The sequence below is a fragment of the Manduca sexta genome, chromosome 16, assembly GCF_014839805.1.
Source record: "Manduca sexta isolate Smith_Timp_Sample1 chromosome 16, JHU_Msex_v1.0, whole genome shotgun sequence".
NCBI lineage: Eukaryota > Metazoa > Arthropoda > Insecta > Lepidoptera > Sphingidae > Manduca > Manduca sexta.
In genome coordinates this window covers 3,707,357-3,722,962 of record NC_051130.1, presented here as the reverse complement: position 1 = coordinate 3,722,962, position 15,606 = coordinate 3,707,357, and the positions used below count along the sequence as shown (strand labels likewise).

The 15,606-nt window shown below is 36.1% G+C and overlaps 4 protein-coding genes across 5 annotated transcripts in view; 1 reads left to right on the top strand and 3 right to left on the bottom strand.

Annotated features, from left to right (window-relative positions):
• LOC115447364 (1-acylglycerol-3-phosphate O-acyltransferase ABHD5) overlaps positions 1-1,605 on the bottom strand; it is a 34,208-nt gene extending 32,603 nt beyond the window's left edge. Inside the window, exon 1 of the mRNA XM_037439058.1 lies at positions 1,522-1,605. Coding sequence (XP_037294955.1) covers positions 1,522-1,526 — 5 coding nt within the window. The 5' untranslated portion in view covers positions 1,527-1,605. The remainder of the gene's footprint in view (positions 1-1,521) is intronic.
• On the top strand, positions 270-9,256 carry LOC115447360 (Bardet-Biedl syndrome 2 protein homolog). 2 transcript variants are annotated; one of them, XM_030174387.2, is made up of 11 exons: positions 270-493; positions 1,045-1,222; positions 2,129-2,358; positions 2,917-3,099; positions 3,326-3,530; positions 3,967-4,211; positions 4,836-5,021; positions 5,335-5,712; positions 8,106-8,269; positions 8,748-8,896; positions 8,994-9,256. In XM_030174387.2, exons 1-11 carry the CDS (start codon positions 365-367, stop codon positions 9,092-9,094), a joined length of 2,148 nt encoding a protein of 715 aa, XP_030030247.2. In that variant the 5' UTR covers positions 270-364; the 3' UTR covers positions 9,095-9,256. The 2 variants fall into 2 exon arrangements, with proteins under 2 accessions (XP_030030247.2, XP_037294953.1); XM_037439056.1 differs by lacking the exons at positions 270-493; positions 1,045-1,222 and adding an exon at positions 1,812-2,046.
• Positions 6,794-7,948, bottom strand: LOC115447361 (SUMO-activating enzyme subunit 1). Its single transcript, XM_030174388.2, has one exon. The coding sequence runs from the start codon at positions 7,858-7,860 to the stop codon at positions 6,841-6,843; it is 1,020 nt and encodes a 339-aa protein (XP_030030248.2). The 5' UTR covers positions 7,861-7,948; the 3' UTR covers positions 6,794-6,840.
• LOC115447359 (origin recognition complex subunit 1) lies at positions 9,187-14,627 on the bottom strand. Its single transcript, XM_030174386.2, has 9 exons — positions 14,380-14,627; positions 13,892-14,132; positions 12,803-13,736; positions 12,631-12,727; positions 11,870-12,042; positions 11,444-11,541; positions 10,956-11,218; positions 10,051-10,249; positions 9,187-9,766 (listed from the first exon to the last, which is right to left on the bottom strand). The coding sequence occupies exons 1-9, from the start codon at positions 14,475-14,477 to the stop codon at positions 9,509-9,511; spliced, it is 2,361 nt and encodes a 786-aa protein (XP_030030246.2). The 5' UTR covers positions 14,478-14,627; the 3' UTR covers positions 9,187-9,508.
• Positions 14,628-15,606: the final 979 nt, after the last annotated feature.

The window sequence follows — 15,606 nt, the reverse complement described above, 5'->3', positions numbered from 1 at the left end:
GTTAAACGGGTCTGGTCTAAATTCGATTCGAATCTCGACTTGGCTTGTCAATTTGACATTGACAATTGCTTATCAACGCACCATTTACTTGGCAACGAAAATCGTTCTATACTACCCTAAGCAATTTCCTTTTTAAGTAATGAAAGATAAAAAGAGACTAGGTTAAATAAATGCAGTTAAAATAATTTAAAATTGTAATCTCTGGAGTTACACATTTATTTTCAATAATTAATGATTCATTATTACATAATAGGCATAGCATCCATTTAGACATCTAGTTACTATAGCAATGGAGTTCAAACATCGTTATAGCGCTCGTTGGTTATAGTTAATTAGTGGTAAACAAAACACAGAGTGGTAAAAAATGCAAATGTCTACGGTGCAGCCGGTGTTCAAATTGGAGTTAAATCACAAAGTAACTCCAGGTGTAGCCGTTATAGCGAAATATGATGGAACACATCCATGCCTTACTGCATCTGCTGGATATGATAAAGTATGAGAAGTAACAGCATAGGAAACGATTGTTATTATTAAAAAAAAAATACGATATAAGTATTGTTATTTATGAACAAGTATTTAAGATAAAAAATGGAACAGTGATCATTCTAATAAACATCTAGATGATTATTGTTCCATATTTTAACAATTAAAAAAACGAATAAGGCCATTCATCGGGAGGCAAGAAAACAAAAAATATAAGTACTTAATTTATTTGCGTTGGTGTAGTACTATAGAGCATAAGGACTTTTTACCTTTCTCAGGGGTATACAGTATTTTTATCACATTCACATTTCGTCAGTTATGTTAATTTATTTTATACTAATTAAAGGGACGAGCGTATTTCTATTTACCGGGCATAATATTAAAATCTGGGGCTCGTACTAAACGGTCATATCCAATGTCACATTTTCCGACCCCGGACTCGAACATGAGACCTCATCCACAGCAGTGGTTCCGAGAAATAACTGCGCCACCTAAGCAGCAATTATCAGTACTACACTAATTTAAAATATATGCATAATTTAATAAACAATTTAATTTTAGATAATAATCCACCACCCATATGGGGCTGTGGCAAGTGGCAGAACGCAACGATCACAGGCCCATGGAGAAGTGTCCGAACTGAATCTGAGTCAGGCTGTAGTGGCACTTGCGGCAGGCCCATTAAGACCTAACACTGCCAGAGATATGTTACTTATCGGGTCACCTACACAAATTCTGGGTAAAATGGAACTTCTGTTTTGGTTATAAATGAGGGTAGTTTATATGCACATTTATAATATTTGGAAGTTACGCTTACCAATGCTCCCTAGAGTCTAATTTTATTTTGTAGTTTACTTAATGTCTTTTACAAGCATTTGTAGGACGGAACAAACTTAAATGTTTATGCTTATTATCATCTAACGACAAATAAAAAAAGTACCTATACATTTAAAATGTATGTACCTACTAAATTTAGATGGTCAACTTAAAATATAATTGCATTTAACAATATATCTAGTTAAAAATATTTAATCATACCACATTTTCCATTGAAATATTAAACTTTTTCCTTGTAGTAAATAGTTAGGTTATTCCCGACAGGATCCTCGGTTTTCATTACTTATCTCACCACAATAAACTTAAACACATCCTCGAATATTGAGTTATATAGGTTGAAACATAAAGATAGATATGTTTATTTCACCACTTACATTTTTATTACGTAAATTTATTTATCTCAGCTATCTAATCAAACTATATTATATAAAAGTATAAATACTTAAGTGCTAAATTTTAAAAAAAAACTGCGCTACGTGTATACGCATAAAATAATTACCTCCCTACAACTAGACGATCTTTCGAATCAGCTCATTTGGTTAAAACTACTTAAGTACTTACAACAATAGGGAAAACTGCAATGGAATTTGCTGCAGAAAACTTAATTTCGACAATAGAACTGTATTTCTAAATGCCTATAACTTCTTTAAACTGTGCTAAGGTTAGTGGGTTGCCCTGTGGCTCGGGGGCATCTAAAGAATTCCAGCATGGCATCCCGTATCTGTCGTAAGCAGCGACTAATTTATTAAATAGGTTTAAACCTATCACATTATCCGCCACGTTATAATTACGCAATTTTCGTTTTCAGCGTATGATGTCCACGAAAACACTGATCTCTTCTTCAGAGAAGCTCCAGATGGAGTAAATATAATAATGACGGGCAGTTTTGGCAAATATACAGACACTCTGGCCATAGTAGGAGGCAACAGTTCCGTGCATGGACTGACTTGGGAAGGCGATGAACTGTTCTGGAACGTTGTCGGAGGAAAAGTCTGTGCCATGATCACTTTTGACTTTGATAAGGATGGGGAAACTGAGGTGGGTTTATATTCAAATTTGGAATTAATCCTTTAGTGAAAAATCTTATGACTGCCTTGGTGGCGTAGTTGTACTGCATGAACAGTACGGCAGCGCTCTGAGGTCCTCGGTTCAAATCCTGACTCGAACAAAGTGATATTTGGGTATTAGTATCAGCCCAGAGTCTGGAATTTGGGCCCGATATGGCGATAGCCTCTCCCCCTATCACATCATAGGACGGAATACACTTGGCGATAAGTTGGTGCCCTGGTGGCGCCTCTGCACAACCTTTTAGTGATACATAAGTTGTGTGTGTGTGTGTGAAAAATTTTATGCATGGCGACGGTGCGCCATCTTGTATGTTTCCAATTTTATGTAAAGATTTTTAATAGAGACATTATTATAATAATATTATTTATTAATAATACAAGCATAAGGCCGATATATATACCGATTATATTTGGATGGGATATTCATTAGTTAATTCACTTCTATGCTGAAATAAATCATCATTTAACCTATATTTAGAAATCATTTATATTCCTACCTATATGCCTACTAATGGATTTTGATTTTTAGCTTATAATAGGTAGCGATGATTCATACATCAGAGTGTTGAAAAATAATCAATTTATAGCGGAATTACCGGAGACTGGTCCAGTTACATGTCTTACGCTTATAAACGAAGTGAGATTCGCTTATGGATTGGCAAATGGAACAATTGGTATCTACGAAGAAGGTATTCGCTTGTGGAGAGTCAAGGTATGAAAATAGTTTCAATTTTGAAAACTTACTTAGCAAAGCAGTTTTGAATAAAATGTATCACTGCAACTAAACTTTTCGTTTTAAATAGTCGTACGGTTGTACCTTTTCATTATTAAATTTAGCGCAACCAACATGGAGAGTGCGTGACGCCTACGAAATTGTAATTCTATAATTTTATTTATGCATCTGTAATATTTTTCATTACGAATTGTCATATTTTTAGTCGAAACAAAACTCCATCTCTCTGCAATGGTCCGGCGAAACGCTGGTGTGTTGTTGGGCCAACGGTCGAGTCGATTGGCGCGAGGGTAGTTCCGGAAAAGTGCTTCGACGAGTGCAAATGCGCGCCAACGGAGCCGCCATGTTGCTCGCCGACTACCGATCCGTGGGAGTGGCAGATTTGGTCTGCGTCTCTAGCAAAGGCGAAGGTAAAACGCAAAAAGCAATTAAATGCATATGTTTTTATTTAGCTTTGTGATCGTATGGATCAGCCATATCTATTTTTATAAACTTTAAGTATTATGTCAACCAACTAATAATATTTAAATAACGTTGAAACTTTCACGTATGATATAAATTTTATAACTTTTACATAGGTTGGCCATGCGTGACATTTAGAATAGGTACACATTGACATCCTTAAATGTGGGTACCAGATCTTATGTTTACGCGAATGTTAGAAATTCAAATTAAACTACCTGATCTTATTGAAAGAGCTAATACGCTCACCTAACCAATTAGCCCCGCTTTGCAAGCTAAAGGTAGGCGTCCGTCTTAAGACATTACGTTATGCTTTACCTTCCATATTGCACTTCTTAATTTTGAAATCTAACACTAATTCCACTTGTACACTTATTTTACTAGTTCTAGGCTACCCACCTTATCAAGAGAACACTAGCTTCAGTGCGGCATCAAAAAAGTTACCCTCTGATGAAGATCGACTAGCTATAACCGAGTTACTTAACAAAAAACAAGCGTTATTGGTGGAATTGCAACATTATGAAGCCAACGCCGCAAACGCGTCTAATGCTGATGATGTAGAACGACCGGCTACTGCAATGCCGACTAATACACGACTTCAAGTAATTGTTTTACATGCCCCAGAAGAGGTAGTATAAGTTTTCGTATACATAACTTAAGACTCGGTCAATATTACCGTAAATACCGTAGAATAAAGTTGTGTTTATGTTTTACTTACCTATCTGACTAACTTTAAAATCAAGACATCCTATGATGGTTCATTGACTGAAGTCTAACTGTCTAATTTTGAACTGACTAAAAAAACTTTTTAACTAAAGATTATAATACTGCATTTAAAAACACTAAAAACCAAAAAATAATCTAACACTACCTATATACTGGTAACCAATTTTGGAGTCTGTGACTGAATAAAATTACTGGTTAAGCTAGATATAAATTAATGTACGGAAACTATGTTTAATTTTAATTAGACACCGACTCCAAAATTGATAACCGGCTTACATAAGTAACGTAAAATTATTTTTTGGTTTTTATTGGCGCTTTAATTTTTATTAAAGTTTTAATATTTTTCTTGTAACGATATTCTTGGACATAGTTTTTTTTAATGTACAATACTAACTTTTTCATCAGATATGTAACTATATAGCTTACTAACTAACTACTAAGCGTAGTAAGCTCTGCATTGCTTTTTGTGTGTAACCTGTATGTACGCAAATCGTCTATCGGACCTAATCAGTTTTCCTTTTTACCAGAACGGCTTGCAACTAGCAATCTCAACGAATAATGACACGATAGTTCGAGCAGCAATGGTGTTAGCTGAAGGTATATTTGAAACAGGAGAGACTCTGGCGCGCCATCCAGAGCCATCAAGACTTCGCTCCATACTACATGTACCATTGAATCCACCGAGAGACATTCCAGTAGATGTGCATATTAAGGTATTGTCAGATATCCACTTTTATAAAAACACAACTTACATCGTTACATTTACATCATAACAAATTATAACTAGAGGAAAATTTATAAATAGTTTTTTTTTTTCAAAATACATTTTATGAAAACCATATATAATACTAAACAACCAAACGGAGACGACTTTAGGGAGTAAAGGCCAGAGACCACTAATTGGGCGGTAAATTTAAATAGTGTGTGATTCAAGTGATATTGTTGACCGAAGGATTCAATAGTGTTAAATCATTTATAACTAGTTACTAAATATTTTTGGTATAAATATTTGGTTGTATTTTCCAGGCTTTAGTTGGATATCCAGATAGCGAACAATTTCACATATTTGAGTTGACGAAACAGCTACCAAGATTCTCTATGTACACTCTAGCATCTCCTAACAATATTTCTCAACGCAGCAGTTACGTGACCTTTCGAATTACTGAAAGAGTGCAAAGAATATGCATCTGGTTCAATCAGAACTTTCTTCTAGAAGATGAATTAGAGCTAAAACCGGAGGATGCGAAGGAATTTCATGTGAATTTGACGTGTTTGAGAGATATGACGAGTTTGAGTATGGATTTCGAAGCTGATGGACAAGTTAAGATTAAAACACATGATATAAGATTGGCGGGAGATTTAATACAAAGTCTGGCAGTATTTTTGAATCTATCGCATTTGTCCGTAAGTATTAGAATTTGTTAAACGCTCTTTTTACAGTAAACATTATATTAGCAAAATAATTACAGAATACAATTTTAGACATATTTTGACAACGTCCAACCAAAGAGAATAATAGAATAGTCGCCGCGTGACATATCTTCTCTTCTGCCAGCCTGCCCGCGCAGTCGAATACTTCGGGACATCGGCTAGGTTAGCGGCGCGTAACAAAGAACATGTTGTATTAACTCCTATTTAGTGTCGATAGTTATTACCACTATGTCTATTTCTACAACTAAGCAGCAGTGTATATGCACTTTGTAGCCAGCATAATTACTAGGCATTATGAGACAACATTTCATGTATCAGGGTGACGAGTCCAGTAGAGTGTCACACAGTACCCTGTAATTCAAAATGTTGCTTTATCTATAGGCAGGTATATCCCTGACCATCAGGCAAGTGGCATACTTGATTTGTCATTCAGTCGTAATCAGACATATAGCCAGTGGCAGGTTTGCAGGGGGAGTGGTGCACTATGCAACCATCCAAAGCCTCACACTTACACCATTGGCCTCACGCGGTAACTTAGTTGTTTCTGTTAAACAAACTATTTATTCAAAATTGTTGAAATTGAGGACTTTTATTTTTTGCTCCTCACATATATAAATAGCCAACTTGAAAACAGTACTCTCTAAAACATATTAAGGTATTATGTACTTCAGTACAATAACATTAAGGTAGATGACATTAATCTCAGTTTGTCTATTCATAAATGGTTCAGCCCAATCATAAAACTGCAGCAACTTCATCTGAAGTAGCAGTTTTGTAGTAATGCTTATAACTACAAAAATATAAGCTATTGAAGACAACAAAATACCTAACAGACCTACAAAATAATCTTTGTTCCTGTTGTTTTCTTTATTTATAACCTACCCTCAATTATTTGTATCATGTTCATAGATATAAAAAAACTTATGTAACCTATTTCTAGTTCACAACACAAAATCAGCCCTATGTAGGTAAGAATTTAATCAAAAACGAATTAACTGTAAAATTCCATAAAGATAATTTTAATTAACAGGGCAGAATATAAAGTAAAAACCAAGTTACTCTTAAATAATTATACTTCCATTTAAAAATTGTTTACATTAATCACTGACCATAGAGTTCAACAAAACCCACACACTTGACGGGATTGAAAAAGAACATGTTATTATGTGGAGGCTCTCTTTGGCTCACTGCCTTTACTACTTCTTGACCAATTACTCCTCCGATGACCGCTGCAGCACCCGACACCGTTCCAAATACATCATACAGTAGTGCATCACTCACAAACCCTGCAGGAAGTGACAACTCCTTCACAAGTTCGTCCCTCATTCGTAACAGTATGGCTGTGTCAGCTTTCCTTTTCACTGGATCTGGGTTCCTGTTGTACTCGTCTCTGAAGCGAAGCAGGATCTTCATGACAAAGTATGAGGGATCTCCGCGACGTAATCTCGACCTCAGCTCTGGTTTCGACCAGTCAGCGGAAAGCGCATTTTGCAGCGGCACGTAAATAGCGCGACGTTTCACTGTTATACTCACGGTTTCTCTCGCGTTTTTCTCTGTATCGTCTGGTCCGCGTTTCACCGCTTTGTGTTGCACAATCTCTTCAGAGTATTCGTGGTCTACAAGATCGGCAAACATGTAGCCGTACATACCCCAAACATCGCCGCATAAGAATTTCTTGTTGCTGTCTCTGCAGGCGTTGTTGATACGTTCCAATTGCTCTTGCTTTAGCCCCGTGGCACAGACGATATCGAACTCTGTGAAAAAACTGTCTGGAAGCTCGTCTACACCTTTCGTCGTCGCAGTTATATCGACCATAGGATTTAGTGCTTTAGCTCTTTGCAACGATGCTTCCGCTCTGTTTTCGCCAATTTTATCCGGAGGTGCGAGGAACTGAGAGTAAAGGTCGGTTTCTCTTAGCTTTTCATTGTCGAGCAAGCAAACACTCTTCACTCCTGAGAGAATCACGTTTTTCGCAACTTCGGCGCCAAGCCCAGATAGGCCGATGATTAAAACTTTAGATGCACGTAATCTTTTTTGAGATTCTAATCCCCATAGACGGATTTGACGATCGTATTGTTCAGCCTCAGCTTCGGAAAGCTCAATTTCATTGTTTTCTACCATTGTGGGGTTTATTATCAAACGGTACACGTAAAACAAAACCTTACTCGAAAACGATTTTTGACAGCTATGCACGCCGGCGTAAATGACGCGCTGCCATTTTTTTAGGGGTGTCCATTAGATAATCGACTATATTTGTCGTTTACTTTTTTTCGATAATTCATGATAATAATCATGAATTATCGAAATGTGAAATGTTAAATGCACAGAGAAAGTTATTTGATAATTATCATAAGATAATCCTACAGTCAATTGCAAGTTTCCCAGAAGCAGAAACTAAGTTGCGCGAAGAAATGGAAAATGCATCTCAAATAGGAGAAATAAGGTCTCGATTAGCAGCAGAAACTGCAGAACGCGCACAGCTTATAACAGCTTTATTACCAGCAGCGCAAGATGCCGCTACATATGATTAGTATGTATCTACAAATAATAATTCTCGATTTAAATATACATATAATATATATACAATAATATACAAAGCGGCGATAGCTTTGTTGGTTATGGAACGGACTGCCGAGACAAATGTCCGCAGGTTCAAATCCCAAGGGCACACACCTCTGAATGTTCTAAAAAATTATGCGTGTATTCTTTGTGAATTATCACAGGCTTTAACGGTGAAGGAAAACATCGTGAGGAAACTTGCATACTTGAAAAATTCTCTATAGGAATTTTCTAGGGTGTGTGAAGTCTACCAATCCGCACTAGGCCAGCGTGGTGGACTAAGGTCTAATCCCTCTCAGTAGTAGAGGCCCGTGCCCAACAGTGGGACAAGTATAATCAAGGCCGATATTATTATTATTATTAAATATACATAAGTAAATATAAATAAAGGTCAGAGGTATTTATTACATTTATTATATTATTGTTAATACCAGATTTATTTTTTCCAGTAAAGAGATGCTTAATCGCTATAAAGAAGTAGTAATGCTCAACGAAGAATTATTAACTGGCTGTCATGTCAGACGAGCAACACAGGAGCAGGCAGTGTCTTCGCTAAAAAATTTACATACCGTTTTGCAACAAGCAGCTAGATTGAGGGGTGAGTTGGTCTTTTTTATAAGCAAAAATAAATGTATTAGCGTAGACGATAAACCAAGTAACCAGTTCTAATTTATTTAACTTTATTTATTTTTTAGTTGGGAAATTCAGCAAAGCAGCAGTAGCGGCAAGCCGGAAAGCAGTTCGAGACAATAACGTTGAAGCACTTGTGAAAATACTTCAACATGGCGACTCATAGATATTTAATATTCAATACTTTATTTAAAAAAAAATAGTCAGTCGTTAATATTTCTAAATTACACCATTATTTATACTTGAACACATAAATCATTATTGTTTACTGTATTTATTTATCCACTTTCAAAACATATTAAATTACAGAACATTTTCGAGCACAATATTCTGATATTTCATTACAAAAAATAAGTCCATTTATTCCAAACACATTTTTTACCAGACAACCCTTCAATATTTGTAAAAATAAGGCAGACCACTCAACAGAACATCAAGGATTAGATAAGATAGTCACAGCCTAGCCGTATCAACGACTTGTGTAGTACAAATATCTCTGTACGAGTATAAGATTAGGAATGTACGTGAAAATTTAATCGATAATTTATAAAATCGACTAATTCAAAAAACAATCGACTAATCACACAGTAATCTGCCTGGTGGCGTAATGTACATCATCGGCGCTAACGTTGAGCAGGAGCCTGGGTTCAGCGGGTTTGGGTTCCAACAGTAATAATCTGATTGCTGCCAGACGGGTGCATATTGCCTGTGCTTGAGAAGGGGTGGGGGCGCGGATGTGGGCGGCGGACTTATAGGGGCGACCGTCGAGAGCTACGATGGCCGCTGCAGTAGATAGCGCCCGAGATAATGTTGTTTCGTCTGAGCCTGTCCGTTCAACCTGTAGATTAAAATTAAATATACAAAATTTTAATGGGCTCAGTAACAATTGTAAATCAAGTGTATAAAGAAAACACACACAGCAATACAGAATTACTCTGGTATCATTGTATTTTTGCAAAGTAAAAAATATAAACGGCCTAGATTTTTTTCTATTCTTGGATAAATAGTTACACTGCTTACATTACTTAGTGTTATTTAGGCATAATTTTACCATTGGTTTAGTTTGCACTAGATCTACAATGAAATAATCTCAATAAATTATGACCGTTATATTCAGATTACCTCTGCAGCAACAGCCCTGAGCATAAGTCGTTCAGCTGGAGAACAATTCCTTATTGCTCTTACAGCAGCACTGGACGCTGCTTCTCCTAGAGCCTGTTGTACCTCCTTCAGTCCTGCTCCCTCAGGCCCCGCAAGTTCCAGAGCACGGGCACAAAGAGCTAACGCGCGTCGAGCGTCGCCTGACACTGCGGCTACTTTCCTGAATTTTTTAAAGATATTTTGAAGCAGAAGCAAACATGAATAACATAGGCAGAAAAAGAATTTAAGGATTTTTTTATAAATCTCCAGCATAAAGATTTTGCAAGTTTACAAGTGCAACTAATATTTTAAGAACATTATAGCTAGTGTAATTACTTGGCCTGATGAGTATAATTTGTGCAGTGCTTTATAGATTGAAATTGTGGGTAGTTGTGTTGCTAACAGCCAGGCAAAGCCTGCCTCGTTATTCAGTTACATAATAAAAAGCCAGGCAAAGCCTGCCTCGTTATTCAGTTACATAATAAAAAGCCAGGCAAAGCCTGCCTCGTTATTCAGTTACATAATAAAAAGCCAGGCAAAGCCTGCCTCGTTATTCAGTTACATAATAAAAAGTCAGGCAAAGCCTGCCTCGTTATTCAGTTACATAATAAAAACCTGCATTGATTGTGAAACCCCAGAGAAATAAAAATATTTATGAAATTTTTTAAATACATTTCAGATAAATTACTTTTCGGGACATTTCAATGTCTGCATTTGTGTAACAAGTATTTACCGTAGTTTTTAATAAATTATCCTAATCGCTTTTTTTCGCACCATCGTTAAAATTTACCAATCAGAATAACGTTTTATTTTACATCCTTACAAATGACTTATTATAATTGGTTTATTGAAAGCAGCCGATAATCAATTTATAACAGTTACAATACCTTGCAATCAACTGTACCGCATCAGCAGTAACATTTGCATCGGCGAGTCTCGTCGCTACAATCCGTTGCAGCTGTGTGTGCGTGTAGGGTGGGAACGTGAGTCGCGTGAGTCCAAGTCGTGAGGCAACGCGTGATGCCAGCGCTCGCTCAGGGAGGTCCATGGTGTTGGCGACAGCTAACACTGTGAGTAGTGCTGTGTTATGTGCCGCCCACTCCATTATACTATATAGGACGTCTTGTCTCCGCGTACATAGGGCGTCCAACTGAAACATGTTTTGGGTTACAAAGTGGAGGGAAAATTATATTCTACTTATAAGCGCAAATTTATGAAGATATTGTTAGTGTTATGAATTTGAATGAATTTTGAAAGTAATGTAGATCAGGTGACATCTCTGGGAAAGGCTTTTTATACAGACAGAGCTGCAACTTAACTAGTGTTAACTATGTGTTTAGAATGTTTTTACAAGAAATAATGGTAAAAATGTTACCTCATCCACTAATAGTACAGTTGGTGTTCTTCTAGGTCCAGGGTTTGTAAATCGTTTTTCTAATAAGGAACATGCTTGCTCCCACACCACTGTCTTCCCTGTCATAATAAATATTTAATGTTAATAGAACATCCAAAACTTATTCATTATTGATAATTTAATACTATGCATTTCTCATTTATGAGTTATGATTTCATTTTCTTAAATTGTCATTTTTTTGATAATTTTTCCTGTGTCTGCTCTCTTAATTTTTTAGTATATTATATTTCTTGGAGATTCATTAGTTAATGTGATCACTGGCTCAAATAAAACTTATATATAACACAAGTTTGATTATGGTGCTATAATAATAAAACGGGTATAAACATTTGTTGGCTTAACATTTAAAATAATCAATTCCACTTTACATATATTTTGTAAACTAACCCGTAAGCTGTTTGTATATTTGCACGTAAGCTTGCCTAGGTTCTGCAATCCTCATGCCATTCACTTCAACCAGTTGGAAATCAGGGAGATCCACCTCTTCCTTAAGGATTCGTAAAGCTGAACATACTGTTGCAGTTTTTCCTGTCCCTGGCACCCCTGATATGTACATACAACTGAAAACAGATTATTGTTTATTACATGGAACCTTGGGGTCAGGTAGATCGCAGTTTCCCCCTGAGGCAATTCTTGTGCACTCTGTCTAGACACCGAATGCGCGGCAGGACATTTGTCGCGGCCTTAGGCACACAGTTAGGTATTTATAACTCATGGTTGCCAATTCACATTGAGGCCTATGAGGAGGTCATGAATATTTCTTGACCTCTTCTCCCATCCTAAGAGGGTTCCTTCTCCTTCCCCCATACATGCGTCCCCTATTTCTTTCCAACTTTCTTTCAGGTCCCTGCAGTTGCTAAGCTGGGAGAATCCAATATCCCATTTGCAAGTTTCCCCCAGTGTAGACTGCAGGGCTCGATACAAAATTAAACTGACAAAGTTTTTGTGGAGCCTTAATATGAGCCATGGATTATTATGTTGGCTTAGAGTGAATTTCTAATGTTTATACTAAGTCTTAGTCCACCATGCATTTAGTGAAAGCAGATCAATATTGGAGTAGCCTTAATTAGAAGTATATTATTTACTATAGTATGAAGTAATAATTATTGTATGAAATGTAGTATAAAATATAATAGACTCTCCCTTACCCACTTGATCCATCTAGCAACTTTGTTCTTACAAACGAAAGAATCTCATCCATTTGATTTTCGCGACCTGGTAAAGACTTATTCTCTTTCGCATTTTCTGGAAAAAAAATATGATTAGTCCAAAAAGAAACATTATTCCATAAAAAAGAATTATCCATGGGTTACCACTTACCATCAATATTATCAACTGAATGTGCTCTAGCACGTAAGGTAGGCGTTAACTGGCTTGTCAATATCCTCTTTGTAACGCTACGTTTTGGTGTATTTGTTCCTCTGGGAGTTCTGGGCGTTCTAGGGGTTTTAGGAGTCTTTGGTCCAGGTTTGAAATCGTCATCACTTTCTGATACCTTGCGTGGAACTCTTTTCGGAGTACTTTTAATGGGGGACACTTCCTGTTCCATATAATTAACAGGATTCTTCGTAACGCGACCAGATCTAGTAGCATAAGCTTTTTCCTCATCATCAAATAGCAATGTTCTTTTAGGAGTATCTGAATCAGTCTTTGTTACAGACTGTTTGCGTTTCGGTGTGGTAGGTACATGCTGTCGTATAATCAATGTTGGCAGTTCTTCATCAGAATGCTCTTGCAATTCCATAGACAGCACATCTTCTATATTAGCTTTGCTAAGTTTCTTCGAACTCTTTGGTGTTTCCAGAGCAGATTTTGGTGTACTATCTAATTTCAGGATATCTTTCGGCGTATTTTTTTTTGGCGAGTCTTTTTCATTTTTATCAGCCAGTATGGCTCTTTTGAGCAGGAGTTTTGTACCATCATTCTTGGATATACTCCAGTTTTTTTGCTCTGATAGAGATACCTTACTCATTCTTTTTATTAAGCTATTTGGGGTTTTAGGTGTTCTGGCTTTTGGTAATGCGGTATTTTTGGCAGGTGTACTTAAAAGTGCCAGAGCTCTCCTCTCTTGTTCTAAAACTGGCTCAAACAATGTTTTCCTTTTACTTAAAGACATAAGACGGTATCGGCAAATATAGTGAAGAGGTTTATTGTTTTCATCCCAGTCTTTTGTGAATGTAAGGTTAATAAAACATTTTTTAAAGAAAGTTTCTATTGATACATTGGTGTTAAATGGGCGATGGTCCTCTATTACCTAAAAGAAATAAATTGGATCAATATAGTGGCATCATAATGAGCAGCATTAATGGAGTTTTGAAATAAATAAGCAGTCAAGCAATATCATTTCTTATTTAATAAAATTAAAATTAATAATAAATTAATTTAGTAACTGCAGACATATATACATACTTCAGTCTCAAGGAAGCTGATAGGCTCTGTATACTGAAAGCACCAGTTGGGCAAGTCACTTGGTCGCGTGTACCAAACCACTTTTGCTCTAAATGGATCGTTCTTGTTAGAGCTATCTTCATACAAAGCTACAATCCGGGCAGCGTCACAGCCGGCCTCTGTGTCCGGTTCCGCAGCATCAGCATTAGATATGAGCACATAGTCTCCAATTTGTCCAATTATGTTACCGAATTTGAATTTTCTGTGGAATGGTAAATCCTTTAATGTAATTCCTAACAAAAATAGTATTAAGACGTTATTTTAAAGTATTGGAATTTTACAAATATATTAAATTAAAATGTTTGAGTTGTTTCTTTAATTGAAAGAAGTCTTTGAAGCGGTTGCAGCTACGAGCAAAACCTGTAATATGAAAATTAAGAAAGAAAAGTGGTAATAATTCATTTATGATTACAAAGTTCACACATTTATATTTATTTGAATGTACTTACTCGTAATAATGAAATGAATTTGAGACAGTACTGGAATCATGTATTTCTTCACTGAGCCACGTTACTGCTTTAGATGCCGCCGTTCTCCTACGCGTCATTGTGTTATTTTTGTAAATATAGCAAGTTAATTTTAAATTGTTTTAGGCTATTTTAAAACGTACAAACGTTTCAAAATTTATAAACGTCAACTTTGCGTCAAAGAGTTTGAGAAACATTTGACAGTTAACAACGCGTAAAATGTCAAACATTCCCGCCAAATATTATGTAAAGGGATGAAAATCGATTCTCTCATTATTTCGTATAATTTTGATTTTTATTTTCGATGATATTTTTAAACATGTGGATAGTAGGTATCGATATATTATTATTGTCACACCGAATACTAGTTCTTAAGGTGGTAGCTCAAGGTCCATTTTCATACATTTTGTTTCGGCTTTAATCTGGGTAACTAAACAAGTATTGGCAAGTAAAGAATTTAAATTCACGTCTAGTTAGTGATTAGTTCTCGCAGTTGAAGAAAAATGTAAAAATAATTAATAATCATGGATATTTCGGCCTTTAAAATTTCGTCATATTAAATTTTAAAGGCCGAAATATCCATGATTATTAATTATTTTTACATTTTTCTTCAACTGCGAGAACTAATCACTAACTAGACGTGAATTTAAATTCTTTACTTGCCAATACTTGTTTAGTTACCCAGATTAAAGCCGAAACAAAATGTATGAAAATGGACCTTGAGCTACCACCTAAAGGAGACGGAACGGCCTGTACGTATTTATTACACATAGTACTAAGTTAAAGGAATTTTATCGTGTTAATAATTACGGAAAGCTAACTTCTAAATTTGAAGGTAATAGAATTTGTGGCGAGTCACATATTTATAGAATTATAAGGAATGTATTGCTGAGAGAATTTACCAGTCTAAACTTAGCTTTTTTGGCGTAGCACAGCAACCCAGTGTTTAAGCCATTAAAAAAGAAAAAAAAAGGCTTCGGCCTTATAATTGGGAATATTGCAGACATGGCTTCGGCCTTATAATTGAGACTATTTCAGACATGGCCTCGGCCTTAGAATTGTGACTATATCAGATATGGCTTCGGCCCTATAATTGAGAATATTTCAGACATGGCTTCAGCCTTATAATTGGGAACGTTGCAAACATGACTTTCGTCTTATAATTCAAGAATATTACAGATATGGCTCCGGCCTTTAATAAAGAAGGAG

Bases quoted from the DNA above. Each gene is read 5' to 3' on its own strand.
- LOC115447359 (XM_030174386.2), bottom strand. From the start codon at position 14,477: ATGACGCGTAGGAGAACGGCGGCATCTAAAGCAGTAACGTGGCTCAGT. The intron at 12,728-12,802 runs GTAAGTGGTAAC...TTTTTTTTCCAG, and splicing joins TTCAGTTGATAATATTGATG to AAAATGCGAAAGAGAATAAG. The intron at 9,767-10,050 runs GTAATCTGAATA...TTTAATCTACAG, and splicing joins TCAGGGCTGTTGCTGCAGAG to GTTGAACGGACAGGCTCAGA.
- LOC115447360 (XM_030174387.2), top strand. From the start codon at position 365: ATGCAAATGTCTACGGTGCAGCCGGTGTTCAAATTGGAGTTAAATCAC. The intron at 1,223-2,128 runs GTAAAATGGAAC...TTTCGTTTTCAG, and splicing joins GTCACCTACACAAATTCTGG to CGTATGATGTCCACGAAAAC. The intron at 5,713-8,105 runs GTAAGTATTAGA...ATAATCCTACAG, and splicing joins TGAATCTATCGCATTTGTCC to TCAATTGCAAGTTTCCCAGA.
- LOC115447361 (XM_030174388.2), bottom strand. From the start codon at position 7,860: ATGGTAGAAAACAATGAAATTGAGCTTTCCGAAGCTGAGGCTGAACAA.